The sequence below is a fragment of the Python bivittatus genome, unplaced genomic scaffold (assembly GCF_059951505.1).
Source record: "Python bivittatus isolate LINGU-HERP-01145 unplaced genomic scaffold, Pbiv_v1 ctg000210_np1212, whole genome shotgun sequence".
Classification (NCBI taxonomy): Eukaryota; Metazoa; Chordata; class Lepidosauria; order Squamata; family Pythonidae; genus Python; species Python bivittatus.
Window position 1 is genome coordinate 6,323,995 of NW_028277053.1, and position 25,156 is coordinate 6,349,150.

Sequence of the window (25,156 nt, forward strand, 5' to 3'; positions counted from 1 at the left end):
AATTTCTTAGTTCTTTTTCATAAAAAGTAGACATTCAATAAGGAAGAAAGAGAGATGACATCTGGACTTATTTCCTTTATTTATCCCCAACATTGAATAAGTTGCTAGTATTAAATAGTTTATTGGAAAAAAAAATCAGTGTACATCAACCCAGATATATCCATACAGCTCTTGTGGAATGTCAGGCCCTTCCATTAAAGTGATGGAACCATAAGAAAATATAATCCATGCCGAAATCCACCTTAGGCAAGTGGCACGATAGTACAATTTGAACCTGGGGGGCCAGGGCGGGGTTAGGCCACCTTGCTCTTTTGAATCTTGCAAATTCTTGAATTTAATCTTTGCCCTTTTGCTAAATCACGTATGATCCATTACTCGTCTATGCCAGCCACCGAGTGCCCTACTCTCAGTAGGAACTGGAACCATTTGAAATAGAAAATTTAGTCTTGGAAAAACATTCGTGGTGCCGCTGCCATCCTTCCTAGCCAGGTTTAATTTCTTCCCTCTAGAAATACGGGTTTCCAGACCGGTTATTTAACCCTCCTTGAATAAGCCCTCCCTATTCTTTCGTCGCACAGCTGCCTGAGCGCACCAGCGCCTGCGCACCTGGCGGAGCGGGCCCGGTCAACGCGGGTCCTCACGCGCGGCCGCGGGGGGAGGGGGCCGCCTTCGTTCCCCTCCCCAGCCGGGGCGGTTCGCAACTTACGCCGCGCGCGAGCCGGGCGCCCGGACTCAGGGCCCGGGCCGAGGAGCACCGGCGCGCTCCGGGGGCTGCTCCGGGAGGGCGGGGAACGGCCGACTCACCTCCGCCAAGGGGGCCCAACGCCCGGCCCTCCCCACGGGCACCCCGCCTCGCCCCAGCTCACGCCCCCCCGCGCAGGAAGCCGCCGCGACCCGCCTCTGAAGGTTCGGCGCGCGGCTGCCCGGAAGAAGGCCGCCGAGGCGGCGCTCCGCCCCCAGGCCTCGGCTCGCCGGAAGCGGAAGCGGAAGCGGTTCGGAGCGCCCGGAAGCGGAATCCGTCGGCCCGGGGTCTACGCGCGGCGGACGGACGCCCGTCCTTCTTGCAGCGGCTTCTCGGGCTCGCGGCCCGGCCTCGCGCCGTCAACATGTCGGGCTCCAGCAGCGCCCTCATGAAGCAGCCCCCGATCCAGTCCACGGCGGGGGCCGTGCCCGTCCGGAACGAGAAGGGTGAGCGGGGCCGGGGGGCGGGGGGGTCCTCGGCTCCGCGGAGGGGGGTCCTCGGCGCGGCTGGAAGCCCTGACCGCTGCCGCCGCCGCCTCCTCCGCCGCCTGCAGGGGAGATTTCCATGGAGAAGGTGAAGGTGAAGCGCTACGTCTCGGGGAAGCGCCCCGACTACGCGCCCATGGAGTCCTCCGACGAGGAAGACGAGGAATTCCAGTTCATCAAGAAGGCCAAGGAGCAGGAGCTGGAGCCCGAGGAGCAGGAGGAGGAGCTGGCGAGCGACCCCCGCCTGCGCCGCCTGCAGAACCGCGTTACCGAGGACGTGGAGGAGAGGTGAGTGGGCCGCCCTCCCGGGCGGCGTGGCAGGGTGCTGGGGCAGGGCCCTGCCCCGCGCGAGAAGCCCGTAGAGGAAAAGGGCCTCTGTCTTCCAGGCTGGCGAGGCACCGGAAGATCGTGGAGCCGGAAGTGATGGGGGACAGCGACTCCGAAGTGGAGGGAGAAGCCTGGCCCGTGGAGCGAGAGGACACCAGTGAGGAGGAAGAGGAGGAGATAGACGACGAGGTGTGTGCGGGCTGAGGAAGCAGGCTCGGCATTTGGGGCTGAACTGAGCAAATTTTAGAGGTGCTTCTGCAAGAGAAGCAGCAAAGAGCCCTCCCGTATTTAGAAACATAGGGAAATATTTCTGCGGTATGTCCACCAGCCCACTGTTACCTCACTGGGCAGCGTCCAGGATCTTGGCTATTTTTCCTCTGCTTTTGCTGGAGATTCCAGGAGTTGGACCTGGACCATTTGGCACATAGACGTCCTGTACCCAAGTAGCTGTAACCTAGCTGTAAACTGCTACATGATAGAGACTGGTTGGAATGGGGTGGGGGGCACGGATGTACAATAACCTTTTCCCTTCATCTTTCCTTAACAGGAAATTGAGCGTCGCCGTAATATGATGCGCCAGCGTGCTCAGGAACGCAAGAATGAGGAGTTGGAAGTGATGGAACTGGAAGATGAGGGCCGTTCTGGAGAGGAGTCTGAAACTGAGTCTGAATACGAGGAGTATACAGATAGTGAGGATGAAACCGAACCACGTCTTAAACCTGTCTTCATTCGCAAGCAAGTTCCATTAGTTAAACAAAGAGAGGGGAGGAAGTGGCCATGGGCACCGATCTTTTGAGCCTGAGAGATATTTCACAGCTTTTCTTTTAAAATACGGGTGACTTATCATTACAGCTCCACTTTGGGATAGCTTCTAAGGAGTTTTTCTTTCAGTGATGGGCATGAATTCCAATAAGCAGATTTTCCTCCAGAAAAGTTTTAATTTGGATATTATTTGACACTTACCACGAATATTGTTGCAGAAAGGATCGAATCACAGTCCAGGAGCGTGAAGCAGAGGCGCTGAAACAGAAGGAACTGGAGCAAGAGGCCAAACGGATGGCTGAAGAGAGGCGCAAGTATACCCTTAAGGTATTGGGGAAGTCACATCCGGGTGGTTGGCAGTCCAAAGGAATGTGGTCCTTTAGGAGACTTTCTCTTCTTGAATGTGCTGCAGATTGTAGAAGAAGAAGCCAAGAAGGAGCTGGAGGAGAACAGGCGTTCTTTGGCAGCCCTCGATGCTTTGGACACTGATGATGAGAATGATGAGGAAGAGTACGAGGCTTGGAAAGTGCGAGAATTGAAGCGGATCAAGCGGGATCGTGAGGAGCGTGAGGCGTAAGTATAATCAGATGTGGCGTTGATTGGGTAAAGAGCTAAAGCCTTCCATCCCCACAAGTTGGGGAGAAGAAGGCAATAGTTGGTGCCAGACTATTTACTGTGGCGTTCCCTGGCTGAAAGAAACTTTTCAACCCTCTGCCTGGTGCAGGACTCCACTACTACAGCTATTCAGCCTTTGTAAGCAGCATTAGCCTAACCTCAAGACACCTTGTTCCGTTCCCAAACAGCTCTTATCATTAGGAAGTTTATTAACCAATTCCTTGTAATTAAACTGATTCTTTATTCTTCTGTTTTCTGGAACAACAACACGGAGCATATCTACCCCATCTACATGATAGTCTTTCAGACATTTATAGACAGTTTTTTTTTCTCCAGGCCAAACATCCTTGGTACCTACAACAGCTCCTCTTAAATTTTTCCTTCCAGTTTTTTGGTTGCTGTCTAGCTTGTCAATATCCTTCCTAAAATGTACCCAGAACTGGACAGAATATTCTTGGTGCAGTTGGATTAGTGCAGAATAGAGAGGAACAATGACGTGATGCTTCTTCATCTTCTCATTATAAATTTGTTGAAGCAGTCTAGGATGGCATATTCTTCTTTTGCACTTGTTGGCCCAAGTTCAGTTTGCGATCTGTCAAGATGCCCAGATCCTTCTGCATATCCTGCTGCCTGGAATTGTTTTCTCCTCCCCCCTCCATCTTTCCAGCTGGATGTTGGTGCTGTTGGCACATGCCTGTTGGGTGTCATTGTTCCACCAGCTCTGTATACCTTTAATGTAGATAGCGCAACGCACATTGTGTTATTTTTGCAGTTAGGATCCCACAGGACACTGAGTCACATCCTTTGCTGAAATTGGGGGTCCCTATATCCATTGCATTCCCATGGTCAACTAAACCTTTCACGATCAAACGAGATTTGACTGGTTTGACTTTATGAATTCTTGTGACCCCTGCTAGCTCTTGCCAAGTAATGCATTATTTCCTAAATGTTCACAAGCAGCTGTTTAATCTATTCCAGAGTTTTTCCCATCTAGTTGATTAATCTAGTTATGCAGCCCCTCTTTTTTCTTTGTCTTTTCTAGTCCTTTGTCAATACATCTTCTTGAGAAATGACATCTTCAAGACTGATGTAATTGGTCTAGTCGTAGACTTAAACTCATTCGTGATAGCCAGATATTCCCTAACTGTCTCTTTACTGAAATCCTTGTGTTAATTGTACTTGCTCAAGTGCATTTGTATATAGTGCTCCTTGGGAAGAAGACCAAAGCAGCTTATAAACTTTGCTTTTCCTTTTTCTTCCTTTTCCTAGCAACATAGCCAAACAAAGTCCTTTTTTGCCTTAAGCTTCTCTTGCCACCCTAAACTGCTTTCATGACGGCAGTTAGGACTGGAGTTGCCATTGCTAAGTGACATGGTCATAAAGCGCAACATCACATGACTGCGCTGCTCAGCGACAGCAGTTCCAAAAGTTGCAGTTGCTGTCTTTAAGCGAGGACTGTGCAGATGTTAAGCAAGGACCTCATGTGACTGTGATTTCTGACTTCCTGCTGGGTTGCCCATTGACTGCTTGTGGGAAGCTGGCAGGGAATATTGGAAATCACAATCATGACCGCAGGGATGCTGCGTTGGCCGGAACTCCAAGGACCGGTCTTAACTACCACTTGTTTAGCATCGTCGTAAGTTTGAACGGACGCTGAACAAGTGGTTGTAAACAAAGGACCACCTGTATTTCTGAGAAGTTTCCAACCCATCTCTGCTCCTTTTGTCGTAAGGATTTCTGTCCATGGAATCTCACCTAGTACTTCTTTAAACTTGTTGAAATTGGCTCTCCTGAAATCTAATAGGTATGGCTATGCTCCAGTTTCTCTTTCTGTTGCATCTTGAACTCACAAAATGTCGTGGTCACTTCCTCCCAAGCTACTCATTGCTTTTACCTCTTCAACCAGCCAATCTCTTTGTCTCTTCTTTAGCCTTCTACAAAACTAAACGGATAGCGAGACTACCGAAGAATCTTTGTGATCCTGCAGTCTTGGTTAAGATGGCAAATGTCTGAGTTGAAGTCTCCCACTGTTACTATGGCACTTCACTCTGAAAGTTCTGTAATGTGGTCCAGAAAGGCATTATCCAGATTTTCTGCCTGGCTTGGAAATGGATAGCACACCTCTGCAGTAAAAATGTCATTTTCTTGTGTTGCCCAAATGCTTTTGACTGGATCCTCAGTGCTCATTTTCCTGGATCTGAATGCATGTGTGCCCTTCCTTCACCCACAATGCCTCTCCTCCCCCCCCTTTTGAGTAAGCTATACTCTTCAGTCCTTGCAGTCCACTCATGACTTTCATCCCCAACCCTCTGCCCAAGGCAGGAATCCTCAGAGCATCCCAGCCAAATGGCTGTCCTCTCCTTCCTGGAAAACCTACAGTGAGGGAGCTCTCCCAGTTCCAGGAGGCCAGCTGTTCCACTGCTTAATAGTTCTCACTGTTAGGAAATTCCCATTATTTCTAGGTTGGATCTCCCTCTGCGAGACTTCCATCCATTGGTTCTTGTTCTACCCTATCCACATTCTCTTCCCTGAGCTAGGTCTTCGAATATGGAACAATGCTGTTGTATCTCCTGTTAGCCTTCTCTTCTTTAGGCTAAACATACCCAGTTCCTAAAAGCACTCTTATTAGAATTTAGCCTCCAAGCCTCTCACCATCTTTGTTGCTCATCTCTGCACTCTTTCCAGTTCCTCAGCATCCCTTTTATATTGTGGCAACCAGAACTAGACACACGGTGCTTGTCCAATTCATTCAACGCCCATTCACTCCTGACTCTATCCTTGTTGTAGCCAGTGCTGTGGCACTGAGCTTTTATTTTTCTTCTGATATACCCAACTCTCCCTTTCAGATACCAGAGCAGAAGACATTCACTTCTTTCAACAAACAATCCATGTACTACCCCCTATCTTTCTATTATCATTTGCACATTTTAAAATTTCTCCATCCATTTTCACCTCTTTAGTAAGGAGAGGAGGTACACAGATTAATCTACTTCCTCTTGCTTTCACCTTTTAAGCCCAACTTCTTTTGTTCGCTCTATTTCCCATCCACTGTGATCTTTTATGAATTAACTTTTGGATTCATCGTCCTCACTGCATCATACACAAATTCAATTTGCTGGGCAGGGGGTTGGACTTGAAGACCTCCAAGGTCCCTTCCAACCGTACAATTCTATGAAAATGTTCCATAATGGCAACCTATCAATTTCATCTCATGCTTGGTCTGACTCAACAAATGCGAATGTACTTTCTTTCTCACTTTCATACATTTGTCAGGGATTTACTGAACAGCAAACATCTGGTCTGTTCTCCCCAGCCCAAGGTCACACTGTACTTCTGAAACTTTGCTCATTGGGACCTCTTATACTCTTTCAGTCAGAATTCTGTCAGGTATGCCTGACAAACTCATCTCAGGTTTTGTAGGTCATGCAAAACAATAACATCAGTCTTCCAATTGCCAGACACAGATATGGCCTTCACACACCCTTTAAACAGGCCACACAATGACACAACATCTATTCCTACATCATTACTGTTTTATAAACTTCTCCCTTCATTTATGACTTCCTTTTCATAGGTTCCCATAGATAAACAATGATGGAGCTGAACAGCTGGTCCCAGGCTTCTGGGTGTTCTTCTGCTCTGAGCTACTGTAGCTTAATGTCAGACAGCTTGCCAAGCAGTGCAAAAGTGTGCAACGGACTTGGTCTGTTTCTCTGAAAGGACAACAGCACAGTTGCTCTTGCACTGGAAATATTGTTAAATCCTACTTCCAGCAACAAGGATGGTAAAATATTTAATCCAACAAGTATAAAGGCCCTGCTGGCAGTAAGCCTAGATAATTGACAATTGATAATTCATTGGAAGATCTTTCTCCCAAGAGAGCTACCTCATTCAAGGCAGTTTGAAAATAATCTACACCAAATGTCAAGCATGCCAGAGGTCGCAGGGCAATCACTCCTAAGCATCTTGCCTGGAAGGGGATTATTAAAAAGATAATTCTGATCCAGAGGTGGCTTCTTTTAAGGACTGCTTCTTGGATAGAGCAATTTTATAACATGATTGATTGTTTTAGAGATGTGGTTTCTGCCTTCTCAGAATAACCAGCTTCTTCCCACCCAATGTGATGGACTAGGAATAGCAAGAGAGAGGTCAGACGGAATAAGCTGCATATGATCTGACTCTTGGGATGTTAAAAGAAAATCTTCACAAGACAACCTTCCTTTCCTTCTGTCCTACCAGGCTGTTGTAATACTGGGACAAGTCCCATGGCTGTTTGGCAGCTTTATATGGCTATGGGGGCTCTGCAAGCTGCTGAAAGTGATTTATCAAGCATTTGGAGTGAGGGAGTGTGGCTGAAGCAGGCTTTTTATTCTATGTAGGTTGGAGAAAGAGAAAGCAGAGATTGAACGGGTACGAAATTTGACTGAGGAAGAACGGCGGGCTGAGCTCCGAGCCAACGGCAAGGTCATTACCAATAAGGCTGTGAAGGGCAAATACAAGTTCCTGCAGAAGTATTATCACCGCGGCGCCTTCTTCATGGTGAGCATTTTGTCCCTGAAACTGAAGGACCACCAAATAAACAGCGAGATCCATATTTGGCAGAGTGGAACACCATATGTCATCACCTGTATAATAGTATTGTCCCCATCTATTTTATCTCCCCTGCAATCCAGAGTGTTGTAATCTTTTTCCCTGCTTCCACCCCCACCCCCAGTAGTTATCAGGTCTCCCTGTGCTCAGCTGTGCTCTTACTTCTTCAGGATGAAGATGAGGATGTCTACAAAAGGGACTTCAGTGCTCCAACTCTAGAGGATCACTTCAACAAGACAATCTTACCTAAAGTCATGCAGGTATGAGAGAGATGCCTGGTTGTGGATTGCAGGCACTGTAAGCTTTGTGTTCCCACCTGCATTCTCTGAGCAATATCACAGCACTGAGGTCAGGTGGTAAGCGATTGGAGGCCTCAGCTCAGAACTTCCTACACTGTTCTCTCTTTGCTATCCAGGTGAAGAACTTTGGGCGCTCTGGACGAACTAAATATACACACTTGGTGGACCAGGACACAACCTCCTTTGACTCTGCCTGGGGACAGGAGAGTGCGCAGAACACAAAGTTCTTCAAGCAGAAGGCAGCTGGCGTGCGGGATATCTTTGAGAGACCTTCTGCTAAGAAACGGAAAGTGACTTGAGTGGGAAAGTATCACCTGGATCCCTCTTTTAGCTCTGGCTCAATTTTGTTACTTGGGCCTACAAAATATTTACACTGCCCTGAATCAATTAAGCTGGCACTGGTTCAGCTTAACAGGCTCTCCCTTAGACCCTTTGCAGTCCTGTTTTTAATTTTGACTGACTATAAGGACTACTGCTCTTTATAGGAATGCTGTTAAATAGCATGGGGGAGGGGAGCAAACTCTATTAAATAGTCCATTCTACAAAATTTAAGAGCGAAGTGCTCTGATCCTGGGTTTGTTTAAATTGCTGCTCTGATCCTGTCAGGCATAACACTTTCAGTTGGAAATCCTATATTGCTGTGTACACATTAAAAGTAGATGTGCCATTAGAAAAATGCTTGAAATAAGCTGTCTTTCATGAAACATGCTAAGCCATTATTTGCTTTTACAGTTTACTGAATGAACCATACTAACTTCATATAAACATTATATTTTAGTGCTCTGTGTGAAGTCAGTTTGTCCTCTAACAGAGAACAAGCCCACTCCCTGGTTCTTTTTCTCTTATTGATAGAACAGTAGCAGGATTAGACAATTTTTTTTTTATCCGCACTCAATCGTGACTGATTCTGCAGCGACTCCCTGGACGAGTCCCTGCAGTTTTCATGGCAAGGTGTTTTCGGAAGTGGTTTGCCATTCCCTCCTTCCTAGAATGGAGCCCAGCTGGCGGCCGCAGGCAGGCAGTTGCTTCGCATCTTTTTCGGACATATGCAACTTCCATGTTACCGGCAACTGGTCCCATCTCCCGTACAAGGCACCGCCAGCATTTTTCCTCCCACCAGGGTGAGAGTACCCATTTATCTACTCGCGGTTGCTTTCGAGCTGCTGGGTTGGCAGAAGCTAGGGATGAGACAGGAGCTTACTCTGCCGCATGGAGCTGGGCTTGAACCGCTGAAGTGTCGACCATTTCTGGCCAGTAACTTCCAGCGTCGTTAAGCCCCTGCGCCACTGCATCCCCCATTAGACAAATAATAAAATGCAAATAAAATAGTAGCCTTACAGCTAATTTGACGTGAAGTAGTTGCATGCAAAATTCACTTTCCAGAGAACACCGGATTGTTGCATTTTTTCTTTTGGAGCCTGTTGATCTTACAGTGCCAGGGTTGTTTTGATAGTTACAGTTAGGGAAACAGGGAGTAGTTTGTGATGTCTTAGAGGTGGTCTGGCTCCACTGAGTTTTATAAATCACCACTGGAAAGGGTGCAGGTGACAATCAGAAGTTGGGAATAAAGTTTATTTTTCCCATCTCCAGATGTTCCTATTTACCTTGAAAAGAGCAGTTGCAAGAATTTGGCAGCCTTGTTCTGGCTTTCTTTAATGCATTTCTATAATTAAAAATTGCACATGTGGAAAATGCAGATTTCAAGAAAATTCATGAAGAGGAGGGTCCATTTAAACATATAACATTTTTCAGTCAGTTGGGGGAAGATCACTGATTGATCAGGATCAATATAAACAAGTTGAAAAGTGACCTTTATTTTAATAACTTCAAAATGTGACATGCAGTGCACAGTCTGTGTAAAAAAGGCCCTCAAGAGGCATATTTTTCATTTTCTCCACAGAAGTATACCCAGCACAGAGTTCTCAATTGGTAAGGGTGATTAGCGCATCCACTACATTGCCCATGTGTTCTCGTAAGCTGCGTTCTGCTGCCGCCCTAGATATCTCCATCTCATTCATCTATAAAGAAAAAGAAATGAGAAGGTAACTCTTGGCCAATGCAAGTTGGAAGTATCCAGGCAAACCTTTCTGTGACATCAAATACCTCTCTATTAAAATCAAGCCAACTTGTTACCTTGGTGCTAGACTTACAATCAATTCCAGATCCTCCTTCTTGATGGTGACTTTTGCCAGTTCTTTTTCTCTAAAACAAGGAGAGATGGTTCAGGATTATATTCATCCTGACAACAGTACAGTTCTTATGTCCACTCTTTCTCTTAAAAGTATGCCAGATGGAACATAACAGAAATAATACTGCCTATAGAATAGAACCCTAAAAAGCCCAGGATGGGTTTTCCAACAGCGAAAAATAGTAAGCTGGTATCAGACATCAAAATGGATGGAATTTATTTCAGCTATGGCAAATAAGCCTCAAACCACAAGAGCAAATCAGTATTTAATGCCAAGTTCATTTCTAATGAATTTTAAATAAGCAAACTTTTCTAAAAGGGAAGCTGTACGATAATTTAGTAAAGTAGGGATACAGAAAACATCCCATCCCAAAGAACTGCAGGGCATGCCATTCTTCTTGACCATGCCAACCAGGACAGGCAGATTGGTGTGGAATGGTAGGTTTTGCACTTGCCTAGTAAACAATATTCCACTTCATTTTGTTCACTACCACCTCCAAGCGCACAGCCATAATTTCCACCTAGCAGAATCAGTTGAATTATGTAGTTTTATACCTATAAGCCCCAGACTGTTCTTTGGGAGCAGGAGATTGGAACAGTGAAGCACTCACCGCTCCTGCTTTGCTTTCTGCTCTCTAGACCTTCGGTCTCCTATCACTGACATGGCCTAGGAAAATCAAAGCAAAAGGAAAGCTTACGAATCTGGAAAAAAATGTATATATAAAAACAGCTTATGCAGCAGGCATTGTAGGGTTGGGGCTTCAGAAAGTTTCACCTCATGAAAAGCTTTTAAAACGGCTTCGAGCATTTCCGGTTGCTTTTCAGCAGCTCTTCATTGTGGAGCTACTTGAAACTGCAGAAGTGTGGCATTATGTAAATCTCCATGTGCAGTAGAAGTTCCAGCTGTTTTCACCAGTAAATCAGTCAGGAAATAAAGCAAGGTCATTTTATTCTGCAGGATTCTTGTATAAGTGGTGTACTCCCTAGGCAAAGCTTTACAGGAGGGAACTCAAAAAATCAATCTGATTTCTCAGATGAATCAGAAAAGTCAGATTTGTCAAGGTAGTAAAACCCCAAATTCCAGACAAAGATCCCTGAGGCAACAGCATAACACCTAAAACTTGTCCTTACTTGGCAGCAGGAGTCTAAAATATGTGCTGTAAGGATTTAAGTTGGCTAAAATATTTCCTGCTTTTAGTAAGACAGAAGGTTGCAGATTAGGTGATAACTATGACAGATTGTGACTTGGAATTTACTTATTTAGAAAAAAAACCAGGTTTGTCTAAATAAATAATAATAAATTTCTAAATAATTATAAATTAAAGAGGAGTAAATGGCAAAGATCATGAATTAAGTCTATTAAAAATACATAGGTCGTGTACCTGAAACTAAGAGGACGGGCGTAGATACAGAGAAGTGAAGGTTTAGGCTTAATTATGGGATAAATTGTACGTCAGGAAGCATGAACTGGTGTCATCTACATTGCTGTGGGCGCTCATAAAAACAGTGACATAGTTACCTTCTAGCAAATGGAGATAACGGAAAAACTGGAAATTAATTTGGGGGAAACTCATCTTCCGCAAGAACGCAATCCAGGAAAAAAGCATTTGTTAGTAGCGCGAGCCGTTGGGTGGGAAGGAGAGCGTGGCTGGGCCGTTCCAAGACAAAAGGCGGGATTAACACGTGCACAGCCGCGCCCGGCACGAACGCAGTTTCCGCGCACGCGCTGAGCAACTTTCGCCCGGGGGGTCCCAGCAGGTCATTTCAGGCGGCCTTGGCCGTGGGCAGGGAGAGCGAGGGAGCGCGGGGCCCTTCCTCCCGCCGCCCAGGGCCGCCCCCGCGCCTCGGCCGGCCTCCCCGCGCTCCCCGAGGCGAAGGGCCCGGAAGAGGGGGCGCCGCACCGTTTCCAGGTTGGAGCTCTGGATCTCCTTCTCCTCCGCGTAGTCGGTGACGCGCTCGAGGTCAGCCGCGCCGCTGTCGTGCTTCCGCGGCTTTTCGGCCGGACGGCCGCCGGCGCCGTCCCCCCCGACCGCCGAGCCGTTGGGCTCGGCCTCCAACTCCAGCTCGACGTCCCCCTCGGCCGCCATCGCTCGCGGTCCTCGGAATGACGCACTTCCGGGAGCTGGGGAAGCCGGCCTCGCTTCCGGCGGAAGCAGCAACCACTTCCGGGCAGCGCGAGAGGGCCCGCTGGCCCGGGCGTCGGCCAGACTGGGAGGCCCGGGGCCGGCCGAGCCACCCCCCGGCCTGTCCGTCCCCTCCGCCGGCCGAGCCCGTGGCGGCGTGAGGAGAAGCCCCGGGGCGGGGGGAAGCGCGAGTGTGGCCAATTCGGGGGGGCGGCGGGACAGGCCGCGGAGCTTCGCGCGGCTCCAGGGCAGGGCGGTGCTTCGCGGATCGCGGCGGGATTGGGCCCGGGCGCACAGCGGCTGCTGAAGGCGAAGGGGCGGCGGTCAGATAAGAGGGCCCCGAGCCCTCCCCCGCTCGCACGGAGGTCGAGGGAGAGGGCAGCGCGGGCAGACGCGCCGGGTTCTGTTGCCGCAGCTTTACGATGCGAGGAGGGCCGACAGCGGCCCCTTCCGGCGGCCCCTTCTGTGGAACCCCTCAGTCCATTTTCCGCACAGCGCGCTTCGCTTCGTCACCGAATTACCTCCCCTACACAATCCTCCAAACTGTAAACTAAGCAAATATTAGGGGTTTGCGTAACACGCTAACCAAAACAAGGTTAACTTGTGCAATGGAGCTGGTAAGACATAGATTTTGCTGTCTTCCTGGCACGGGAGAGTTTCTTCTGCTTTCCACAGTTTTATTTATTTTGCTCATCTGAGTTTTTATTTTCATCAGGTTTTCACTTGATTTATTTATTGAGGAAAATTATTCAAAACTGTTTGTGAGATGCCTTGGGCTGTATTGTATTTTTATTTATTTGACTTAGGTACCACCTGACTCAATCGACTCTGGGTGGCTCACGGCATAAAAAAGAACAACAAATATACAATAAAAAAGCATATAATATGATGGCAAATTCAGACAACAAGACAAACATGTCATACATTCAGAAGAGGCCAGCCCAAGGCCTGGGAGGAAAGCTAGATCTGTAAGGCCCTCTGGAATATCATCAGGGTGGGAGCTGTATGGATATCAGGGAAAAGGCTGCACTTGGCGCACCAGATGAAGCTGTGCAAAGGCCTTCCTGGCCGCAGCTACCACTTCCTACCCCAACTAAGGTTAAAGATGGAATATCCCCAGATCTAGGTGGCCTTAACACCCACAGCCACTCGGTCTTGGTAGGATGATTCCTCCCATCCAGACCCGCACAGCCTCCAACTATTGGGACTGAACCTTGACAGCCTCACTTGGCCACCTGCGGTCAAAAGATGAACTAATGATTCTGAACCTCAAACCAGGGAATGACCTCACCCAGTGGTTTCATATAGATGTTGAATATATGAGGGAGGGGAAAGAGAGTTGAGCCCTGTGGCACCTCTTAGGGGTTTTAAGGAGCACCCTTTCAACTGCAGTCCAACCATCTTCTCAACTTCGTGGCAGCTCTGTAAAGAGCTCTTGAACTTTTACTCATTTTAGGGCTTTTATTTAGTTTTATTCAAGCCATTTTAGCAATTAGTTTGCTATCCTAACTTCAAACAGTAATCAAGGATGCAAAATTATAAAGCAGAATCAAAAAAGAATTTGAAAAGAAAGATTAAAAGGAGGCACAAACAGGAGACCCAGCCAAGAGGAAACCCCAAACAAGTCAAGGCTACAATGACTTAGGCAACCAAAGATAAAGGATCTATTCCAGCTTAAGGATACAGCATGTAAGTCTCCTTTACCTTCTCCCCTTGTAACCACCATTAACAATTCTTACCCTCTTTGGACTGGGAAGTGGATGATTGCCCTTACTCAGAAAATGAGGCGGATGCTCACAAAAAAATAGATGAATTAAAGACTTTGATACAAAAGCATATTGCCAAATCAGTTAAGGAAACGAATAGCAACCCATACATTCCAAAACTTATTCTAACCCACGGACAGTACAGTCTGTACAAAGATTTCCAGTTAAAGAAGATATTGGGGAGAAACTAATCTTGCAGAGACACAGGATCTTGCTTCAAGTTGCTGATACGCCTTTGAATAAGGGCAAGTGGCATAATAGATGGGTAATATTAAACTCCCTTTCTCAACTTCTTCAATGTAGAGTATACTCTAATGAACTTACAGAAATCTGGCTTCCTAGCAGGCATGGATTTAAAAGGATAATGTTAACTTTTAGGCAGGTTACTCTTCCATCAATGCTTTTCAAACTTAAGAACTGTTTAAGGAGGTTCTATATTCTGCCAATACATGTTTTTTACAACAGCTGTATCCAGCCTTTGCTAAATTCTGGAAGGAAAGCCAAGCCAGTGAGGGAGGATGGTACAAGCTCTAATCACAACCATCCACTATCTGTAAAATGGAGAACTCCTTTATTGCCAAGGTCAGAACAGGAAAAACGCAAAGAAAGAGATACCCCAGGTCTAATTAAAGGAAAGACACAGGTTTTAGATGATTTTTAGGAAGATTTAACTCAACTGTGTGCCACTCTCCTCCCAGAGGAACAACAACTGATCTTAAGCAAGCTTGAAACAGATAAATCTATGCTGCAGTCAGCCACTGCTGCAACTGAGACTCTTAACACCTTACTTCCTTCTAGTTGCTCCTCCATGGAAATGTTAAGTCTAGCCTCTGAGAACACAAAATCCCCAACAAATAAAAAAAGGTGCGCCAGTCCAAAGCAAAACTATACAAAAGAAAAGGACATCCAACGGGTCAGTGTAGCACAATTTTCACATAACTATTTGGAAGATAAGTCTGTAGGTGATTACCTAATATTGCTGGCTCCTGAGTATCAGTCTGAGCAATCTCCAGAAATCCTTCCACCAGCTGACCCCAGCATTGTCCACAACTCTGATCTTACTTCTCAAGGAGATATTCCATCCATACCTTGCCACTCACTATTGCAAGCCAATATTACCCATAGGAGGCCTGATTTAGGGCAGCTCTCTGCTATCAGCTCTCAATCTGACCTTACTTGTCCTCAGAAACAGCAATTAGAAAATGAGAAGGATGGCCTGACGTGTCATTAGCAGTAGCTACTGGGCTCACAGATACAGAGTCCTCATTACCAGACCAGAGTTTGTTGAATAATGACTCCTATGAGATCAACAATCCCAGAACATTTTGTTTCAGATTTATACAAATTGTAACCTGGAATATAGCTGGCTGGAAAGAGTCTGTTGACAGTGATTTGGTGAGATTCCTTTCTGGATTTGAGATAATAGCCTTACAAGAAACCTGGTTAGCAGGAGACGATGTACCAGTACAATTCCCTGGTTTTCAATGCTGGTATACTCCTGCCCAAAAATTAAAGAATAAATGGGGAGCCTCTGGAGGCTTATGCATTCTTATTAAGGTAGAATTGCAATGGCAGGGTGAGAAATTATATAATGGGGGTAAACTCCCTCATATACTGGCCGTGCAATTCAGATACAAAGATTTTGAGCTTATACTGGTAAATGTTTATATTCCCCCAAATACATCTTATTTTAACTCTAATTACTGGATATGTTTAGAAATGATATTGGAAGAAATAATTACATTGCATACTCAAGCCATAATCATATTACGTGGTGACTTTAATGCCAAATTAGGCCAATCTCTTCATGATTTTGCTTGATTTAGTGGATTTCCAAATGAATTTTTTGATAATCACCCACAGTGGTTTTCAAGAGATAACAAAAGTAATACTGCTGGTTCATACTTGGTATCATTGATTTTTAAATGTAATCATCAAATTTTGGGAGGTAAGGATAATAATTATGTATATCCATACACCTTTATTAAATTAAAAGACACTTGCTCCTTGGGAGGAAAGCTATGGCAAACCTAGATAGCATATTAAAAAGCAGAGACGTCACCTTGCCGACAAAGATCCGCATAGTCAAAGCTATGGTTTTTTCCAGTAGTAATGCATGGCTGTGAGAGCTGGACCATAAAGAAGGCTGAGCACCGAAGAATTGATGCCTTTGAACTGTGGTGCTGGAGAAGACTCTTAAGAGTCCCCTGGACTGCTAGGAGGTCAAACCAGTCAATCTTAAAGGAAATCAACCCTGATTGCTCATTGGAAGGATTGATAATGAAGCTCAAGCTCAGATACTTTGGTCACCTAATGCGAAGAGAGGACTCTTTGGAAAAGACCCTGATGCTGGGAAAGATTGAAGGCAAAAGGAGAAGAGGATGGCAGAGGATAAGATGGTTAGATAGCATCACTGAAGCAATGAGCATGAAACTGAGCCAACTCAGGGAGGCAGTGAAGGACAGGAAGGCCTGGCGCGATATGGTTCATGGTAAAGCTGGCCTCTTTTCAGAGGTCACTGTCTATCCAAGAGGAGAAAGTGATCATCAGCCAGTGAGTGTGAAAATCTCGTTCAGATTTAAGATCATATAACATCGCTGATAGGTGGGTTACTATTAACTCAGGTGAGGTTAATATGGTCCAAAGTAGATACCAAGACAATATTGAATAGCCTCAAATCAGAGAATGCTGTCAGTTGGGCTTTAATAATCCAGTCACCCACAGCTGACTGGCAGTCAGTCTCCAGTGCATTCACCAATTTGTGCCATATGTTAAAGAAACACCTAATAACTAAACTCTCCTCCAAAAGTTTCCCTATAGATAGATCTCCTTGGTCTGACAATGAATGCCATTTAATGAAAAAGAAAAAGGCAGCTATGAGACTTGCACAAAGGCATCTCTCTGTACATATACAAGCTAAGATGCTGTCCGTAAGAAGGGACTATAAGAAACTTGTTAAATCAAAGAAAAAAAGCTATGCTGCCTCAATTTGGTCTGGACCTGAGCTGTCAGCAAAAAGTCATAACTCGGCTATATTTTGGCACTCTGTAGCCAGAATCCTGAAAGAACAGAGATTTGCATTCAATATTCCAATCTCTGCCGAGGAATGGGAAAACTACTATCATGACCTGTTTGCTCTATCAGAACCTGTTGAGAAACAGTTTCCAAGTGGTAATTTATCACCTCTTTGGCCACCAGTATTAGAAAATGAGACCAAATCTATCATACAAGGCTTGAAGAGCAATAAAGTCCCCGGGGAGGACTTTCTACCAGCTGAACTATTCAAAAAATATCCTGACTGGTGGGGCCATCTATTGGCAGGTTTATTTACACACATAAATGATACCTGCCATATTCCAGCTGGGTGGAAGTTGGCAATAGTAGTTCCTATATACAAAAAAGGGAATAAAAATGACCCTAGCAATTACAGGCCCATTAGCCTAACAGATATTGTGGCTAAAATATATGCTAGGTTCCTTTTGAGTAGAGTTGAGAGTTGGGTAGATGAAAAGTGTATTCTTACGGAAGAACAAGCCAGCTTTAGACAGAGACGATCTACTATTGCTAACTGCTTTGTCTTGAACCATCTAGTTCAAAGACAACCATCAAAATATATCAGTAAGGGGAAACAACTATTTGCTGCCTTTATAGATCTAAGTGCAGCATTTGACACAGTAAATAGAGAAATATTATGGAGGAAATTGTCCTCAAAATGGAACCCAGACTGCTGTCATTGATCAAAGCCCTTTATACAAGCACTAGTCTGAGAGTGCAGTGTGGGATTAATAGAGCCATGACAAGAAGGATTGATACTTGTAAAGGGGTAAGACAAGGATGCATACTTGCACCATTGTTATTTAGCCTATATATTAACGACTTACCAGGACTAATGAAGGGCACTGAAGTACATATGCCCAGGGTGTTAAACGCATATTGTAACACCTGGCTATACGCTGACGAAATGATTTTACTATCATATTCATAAGTTGGGTTGCATAGGTTGTTAAGAAGACTTGGATCCTACTGTCTGTGATGGAAGGTATGAGCGAGGAGGATTGTGGCACAGAGGTACAAGGTCATAGGGAGGGGGAGAGGAATCCCAAGCATTTCCTTAGCCCTCAGCTGCAGCATGTGAAAGTGAAGAGAAGGAGACTGGCACCACTCTAAGGAATTCAGAGTGTTTAGTTGCTGTCGTTGGGGGTTAGGGTTAGTCTGGCGAGATTCTGTCTAGTAGGTGTAAGCTAATAAAGTAACTGAACTGTTCCTGAATTGTCCTGCTGAGTTTCTTGGGCTGAACCTGACACTGTCATAATAATTCTCTAATAATTAATAAATCAAAGTAAAAAATTATGGTCTTTGGAAAATGACATCATAACCATAGATGGCTATTAGATGGTGAGACAATAGAGCAAGTTAATACCTTCCCTTACCTAGGGGTAGTCTTCCCTGAGACCAGATCTTGGCTTCCTCATTAGCAAAGGAGCTCACTTAGAGCAAGGGCATGTATGAACTTACTGTTCAACTTAATAAATCATAGCTATGCAGACTCCTTAGCCCCAACTATCACAGTATACAAGGTCAAGTTTACTCCTATGCTTTTATATGGTGCTGAGGTTTGGGGCTTAAAACACATTATTAGAACAAATGCAATCACAACATCTGAGAAGTATCCTGGGTGTGGATAAAAGAACTTCAGCTGCTGCAGTTAGAGCTGAACTGGGAATCCATACAATTTGTTCTTTGTCTAAAATCAGGGCTTATAATTATTGGTGCAAAATCAATGCTATGGAAACTGAGAGATTCCCAAAATTGTGTTTGTTAGACAAAATCTCAATTACAGACTTCTTGGATAGTACAACTGACAAATTACATTAGGAGCTGTGGTCTCCCTGTCTCATGTCCAATTGTTTCCGGAGAACAAGCTAAAAAGATTGCCGCACAAAGGATCTTGGATATAGAAGCACAGAAAGATATAGCCACCTTTAGTAAGGTTGGCTCACTGAAATGGATGAGCCGTTATAAACGTACCTTCCAAATTGCCAAGAATTTAAACACAGAAATGCCCAAATATCTTAGGGTGGTATTTACTTGAGCAAGATTTGAGCAGTTGGACACAATGGTTAAATATGGAAGATTTAATCAAATCCCTTATAATGAACGTACTTCTATTTGTGGAGCTCCAGAAATAGAAGATATAACACATACAGTGGTACCTCGAGTTACGAACGCCCCTCCTTACGAATTTTTCGAGATACGACCAGCTCCGGCCCCAAAAATTTACCTTGACTTGCGAACTCTGCCTCAAGTTACGAACCGGATCCGCGGCCATTTTCCCTGCTGCCACGCGGTCATGGCTTCCTGTGGGCGAGATCACGGTAGCAAGGAGACGTTCGGTGAGGCTTGTGGTGTGTTTTGTGGCGTTTGGAAGGTGTTTGGTGTGCTTGTCAGCATGGCTCCAAAGAAAATGCAGAGCAGGCTTGGCAAGAATAAGGCTTTGAAGAAAAAAGTGACGATCGAACTTAAGGACATTATAGAAAAGCACGATCGCGGTATTCGTGTGACTGATCTGGCCTTGGAGTACAAGATGGCGAAGTCGACCATCTCGACTCTTTTCATGTTTTTGTGGTTTAAAAATAAAATGCATATGTTTCAGAACTGTTTAACCATATGTATTTACATTGAACCTTATGGGGGAAATTTGCCTCGTGGTGCGACCAAATTCGGAGGGTGGATTAGCCGTATTTACATTGAACCTTATGGGGAAATTTGCCTCATGGTGCGACCAAATTCGGAGGGCGAAACGGATTAACCGTATTTACATTGAACCTTATGGGAAAATTTACCTCGAGTTGCGACCAACTCGAGTTGCAACCAGAGTCACGGAACGGATTAAGTTCGTAACTGTATATTATTTGAATGTCAACTGTATAAAAAAGAGGGATCAGTATCTTGGACCACACATTAGACAAATGATCTATTGAGATCCTTATATTAAAAGAACATATTTAATGTGTAGTCAGAATTCAAAAATTACATATAATATGGCCCTTTCTTTGAATAAAACAGTAGAGATCTGCATATGTGGGTCTGATTGGAGTAAACTGTAGGGGTGATACAGAAATATGATTTCCATCTTTTTTCTTTTTAATTTTAATTTGTCTCTCTTATCTTATTTTTAATATATGGTCTTAATAATGTCTTATGTTCTATATGTTTTATACTCTGTATCTTGATATGGCCTAATGGCTAATCAATAATAATAAACTAAAGTAAACTTTCTCTAAAAAAGAAAAGTTGGAAACAGTATGATAGTTACAGTCGTGTGAAAAAGAAAATACACCTTCTTTGAGTTCTATGGTTTTACATATCAGGACATAATAAAAATCATCTGGTCCTTAGCAGTTCTCAAAAGTAGGTAAATACAACCTCAGATGAACAACAACACATGACATATTATACCATGTCATCATTTATTTTACAAAAAGAAAGCCAAAATGAAGAAGCCATGTGTGAAAAACTAAGTATACCTTATGATCCAATATCTTGTAGAACCACCTTTAGCAGCAATAACTTGAAGTAATTGTTTTCTGTATTACTTTATCAGTCTCTCACATCGTTGCGGAGGAATTTTGGCCCGCTCTTCTTTACAACATTACCTCAGTTCATTGACGTTTGTGGGCATGTTTATGCACAGCTCTCTTGAGGTCCCGCCACAGCATTTCAATCAGGTTGAGGTCTGGACTTTGACTGGGCCATTGCAACACCTTGATTCTTTTTTCAGCCATTCTGTTGTAGATTTGCTGGTGTGCTTGGGATCATGGCCTATTGCATGACCCAGTGTGGGCCAAGCTTTAGCTGTCGGACAGGTAGCCTCACATTTGACTCTAGAATACTTTGGTATACAGAGGAGTTCGTGGTCGACTCGGTGACTGCAAGGTGCCCAGGTCCTGTGGCTGCAAAACAAGCCAAAATCATCACCCCTCCACCAACGTGATTGACAGTCAGTATGAGATGTTTGTGCTGATATGCTGTGTTTGGTTTTTGCCAAACGTGGCACTGTGCATTATGGCCAGACATCTCCACTTTGGTCTTGTCTGTCCAAAGGACAGTGTTCCATAAGTCCTGTGATTTGTTCAGATGCAACTTTGCAAACCTAAGCCATGCTGCCATGTTCTTTTTAGAGAGAAGAGGCTTTCTCCTGGCAACCCTTCCAAACAAACCATACTTGTTCAGTCTTTTACTAATTGTAGTGTCATGAACTTTAACATTTAACACGCTGAGGCCTGTAGAGTCTGAGATGTAACTCTTGGATTTTTTGCAATTTCTCTGAGCATTGCATGGTCTGACCTTGGGATGAATTTGCTGGGATGTCCACTTCTGGGAAGATTGGCAACTGTCTTGAATGTTTTCCACTTGTGAATAATCTTCCTCACTGTAGAATGATGAACTTTCAATTGTTTGGAAATGGCCTTATAACCCTTCCCAGCAATAGTTGCTTCTCTAAAATCATTGCTGATGTCTTTACTCTTTGGCATTGTGTTCACACACACCTCAATGCTCAAGACCAGCAAACTCCTAAAACTTCAGCTTTTATAGAGGTAGTCACACTTGCTGATGATCAATTGATCAAGGGCATTTGATTAGCAGCACCTGGCTGCTACTTAGCCTCTTCATACCTATGGAAGCAGTAAGGGTATACTTAGTTTTTCACACATGGCTTTCTGTTTGTAAAATAAATGATGACATGGTATAATGTCATGTGTTGTTGTTCATCTGAGGTTTTATTTACCTACTTTTGAGAGCTAAGGACCAGATGTTTATTATGTCCTGATAATGAAACCATAGAACTCAAAGAGGGTGTACTTTGTCACACAACTGTATTTAAGATATTGGGTCCAGAGATGACTTCTAAAGAAGGGGTGCACCACCCCCACTCTCAAAGAGGCCACCACAGCATGGACCCAACTACAAGTCACCTTCCTGGCTGCCTTAACTATACAGGAGGGATCTGAGGCTAATTACATCACTTTTTCTTGGACGGTAGCATTTCTTTGCATTCAGTTCAATTCTTTCACCAAACTGCCCAGCACCATGTCTTCCTGTCAGCAATGTGCATGTGCATTGACATGCTGAATGTGACAATGGTGCAGCTAAGACTGGTACCAGGTCTTTTTCTTTTCCTTAGTAAAAGAAAATAATCTTCCACCAATTGCAGGATGGTGAGGAACCGCTTGAAAAGGTAGGATTGGAGAATGCCTTCTTTAAATGAGTAGGATGAATTGCATCCTAGGGTACTGAAGCCAAAATGGAGGATAAATGCTGTTCCTATCTTCAGAAAGGGGGAAAAGGGGATCAGGAAAATCTAGATGTCAATTCCCAAGATAATATCAGAGCAATCTTAAAACTATCACCGCCTGGAACACAATGCCATATGTACTAGCTGGGAGTGAATTTGTGAACAGCAAGTTGTCAAACTAACCTTATCCCACTTTTAGTAAGGCGACTTCCTTAAATTTTGGGAGTTCTGTATTGTACCTTAATTACAGCAAAACATTTAACAAAACATCCCACTACATTCTCATTTGCTAAGAGTTGACAACTTGATAGCATGTAATCATCACATTCTCATTAACAATCTAGTTTAGGATGGCCTGGATGGTTTACTATCAGGCAGCTCCGTGGTTGGCTTCAAAAGCCATACTCAGAAACCAAGTTGGTGCATCACGCTTTGCTCCATTTTTCAATGAACCCATTTCTGGGTTTACAGAATACATCAAACCTTAATCAGAGAGGCCCAACTGGAAAAGTTAACATAATGTAAGTTTATTAAGGATATTGTGTGAACCCAGCTGAGGAATGCTCATTATGGCTTCTCACCAATTTGGGAGGAGGCAGAGGAGCAGGGTGCTAGAGCATCTAATCTGTCACTCAACCAGGGCCTGAAGGGGGGAGGTAGCAGCAAACAAAGCCAACGAAGAACAGGGAGGTGCAAGGCCATGCTGATGTGATGTGGCAAGAAATTGCTCATCAAAGGAACAAACCAGAGCAGACCTCAGTTGGTGACCTCAGGTGGAGGCCACGGGCAGCCAGCCAAGGCAGAAGGACAGTGAGGAGGCTGGCCAGGAGCACCCTGGGTAGACATCAGAAGCTGCAGCTTGCTTCTCCTCAGGCCCCTCGGGCTCAGGGAAAGGTGCGCAGATGAGTACTGGAGCAAAACTTAGCTAAAGGGCTGTGTACCTTTGCTTGTTCATCCTCAATCACCTGGGGCTGGTATCTCGCTGAAAGGTGTGCTGGTTCCCCCTATAAACTCCCATCTTTGACCAGGGCTGCCTCCAGCAGCTTGTTCCCAGCCATTCACCAGCTGCAAAGCAAAGCCAGTGGAAAGAGCTGCTTCTGTGCGCCTACATGGGTGACGTGAGAACACGAAGTCACTAGACACAAGACAGAACAATGGCTAATACTATAGGAGGCACCCACACAAATCTCGCTGAATTAAGAGAAAATGGCTGAAAATAACAGAATGAAGCATGAAAAACTAGATGGCCATTCTCCAAAGGAGAAATCAAACGCACACTATAAAGGATCTGATTGGGCACTTGAACTGCCAGAGTCTGGCTATGGATCGAAAGTGTTTTGCCGCCAGCAAATGCAAATTTAGCCTTTATCAATTTATGCTGTTTCCACATTAAAGAATTTATAATTGCTCTTCATTCTGTATTAGTCAGGCTCAGATCCCGCTTTGAGAACGTAGCACCATGCCTTTAAGGATTCAGACTAACTGTAACAGGCTCACAAAACACAAACAATTCTGAGGCGTCAAGAATGGGTATGTTTAAGATGGCAGTGTGTGATTCAGAAGCATTGCGAACCTCGTGCAAGCACAGCCTTTTACCCAGGCTTCAACTCCAGCTTGAAACAAAGGTCCTTGCCTTAAGTCACATTAGCCTGAAGGAATCTGCTCCATAAAGCAGCCTTAATTCCCTTCCCTGGAATTCTCCCTAGGTAATTTTAGCAGCTAGCCAAGCACAGAGGCCTTTCCTTAACTTCCTCGTTAATTCATTAGCCCAGAAATCAATACTGTCGTGTCTAGCTGAAAAGGTCAATCTTGCTTGCGACTTGATCTGCACAATGCAGTTACCTTGCAGCTTCCCCACGTCTGGGGGATGGGGTGTCTCTCAGTGGGCTTCTTGCCTCCAAGCAGTGCTGGCAACAGGGAATCCATAGCTGTTTTAAATTCTGCATTCAGGCTCCTCGGCAGTTACAACATTGCATTAGAACTGGGGAAAGCCAGGTTCCAGCCCAGCCTCAGTCAGAGAAGCTGACAAGGTGTCTCTGGGCCAATTATGCTCTCTCAGCCCAATCTGCATTACGAGAATACTGTTTCAGAGCTTAACTGTCTACTGCATTAAGCTCCTGAAGGCATGGCAATATATACATTTAATACATCACTAATAAAGACTGACTGTTCTGCATTTGAGTGCTGTTTTGCACTCAACCTATTTTGGATTCAAATAGTCCTGTTTTGAGTGCAAAATAGCTAGTCCACACTCTCAAATTTATTGTGAGGGAGCAGCTCTCAAACAGCCTACTCCCCCACAATAAAGCATCTAACAATTCCAGAAGGTAAAAGCACGGCCAAGGAGGCTGCCCCAATCACCGGTTTCAATTCTCTTCCTTTCCCTGCCACTAATGAGCAAAACAAATCATATAAAGCATGGCGTTTATTCAGTCATGGCACTCAGCTTTTCTTTTAGAAAGATTCTATTCTATAGCTATTTTCAGTATCCATTAACTGTTTAACTTCAAGTAGTTATAGGCCACCTGCCCATTCCTCGGCAAAAGGAGGAAGCAGAAGCAACCACCACTGCCCTGCTGGTTTAGTTCAGTCAGCCAGGCATCAATTTCCGAAAAAGGCCTTTTTGACAGAGGCAGCTCTCTGCAGCCTTTTCTTAAAGAGCAAACCAGCAACACTGGCTCTCCAGCATGAGGCTCTCTGGTACCACCATCACACAAGGCAACTGGGGGGGTAGAAGGGTCATTTATTCATTCATTCCTCCAAATGTACAAAAAAAATTAGAAAACAGGCCCTCCCCGCCCCCCCCCCACCAGTCCAGAGCATCCATGGCAAGAGCAGCTAAGAGACAAGGGGCAGGTAAAGAAACAGGACAGCAGCCGCCAGCTCTCCTCTGCTCAAAGGGTTTGGCTTTCCAACAACGAAGCTGCACCACGGAGCCCTGGCCTCCCTCCCACGGCAGCCGC

At 45.0% G+C, this 25,156-nt stretch overlaps 2 protein-coding genes across 2 annotated transcripts; one reads left to right on the top strand and one right to left on the bottom strand.

Moving 5' to 3' along the window:
- Positions 1-642: 642 nt before the first annotated feature.
- Positions 643-8,597, top strand: MFAP1 (microfibril associated protein 1). The gene is made up of 9 exons (XM_088139324.1): positions 643-1,188; positions 1,296-1,515; positions 1,614-1,743; positions 2,102-2,293; positions 2,539-2,643; positions 2,729-2,889; positions 7,311-7,470; positions 7,692-7,781; positions 7,937-8,597. The coding sequence occupies exons 1-9, from the start codon at positions 1,107-1,109 to the stop codon at positions 8,117-8,119; spliced, it is 1,323 nt and encodes a 440-aa protein (XP_087995450.1). The 5' UTR covers positions 643-1,106; the 3' UTR covers positions 8,120-8,597.
- A 1,015-nt stretch (positions 8,598-9,612) lies between these two features.
- HYPK (huntingtin interacting protein K) lies at positions 9,613-12,149 on the bottom strand. Its single transcript, XM_088139325.1, has 4 exons — positions 11,910-12,149; positions 10,620-10,675; positions 9,971-10,022; positions 9,613-9,838 (listed from the first exon to the last, which is right to left on the bottom strand). Exons 1-4 carry the CDS (start codon positions 12,093-12,095, stop codon positions 9,743-9,745), a joined length of 390 nt encoding a protein of 129 aa, XP_087995451.1. The 5' UTR covers positions 12,096-12,149; the 3' UTR covers positions 9,613-9,742.
- Between the last annotated feature and the right edge of the window lie 13,007 nt (positions 12,150-25,156).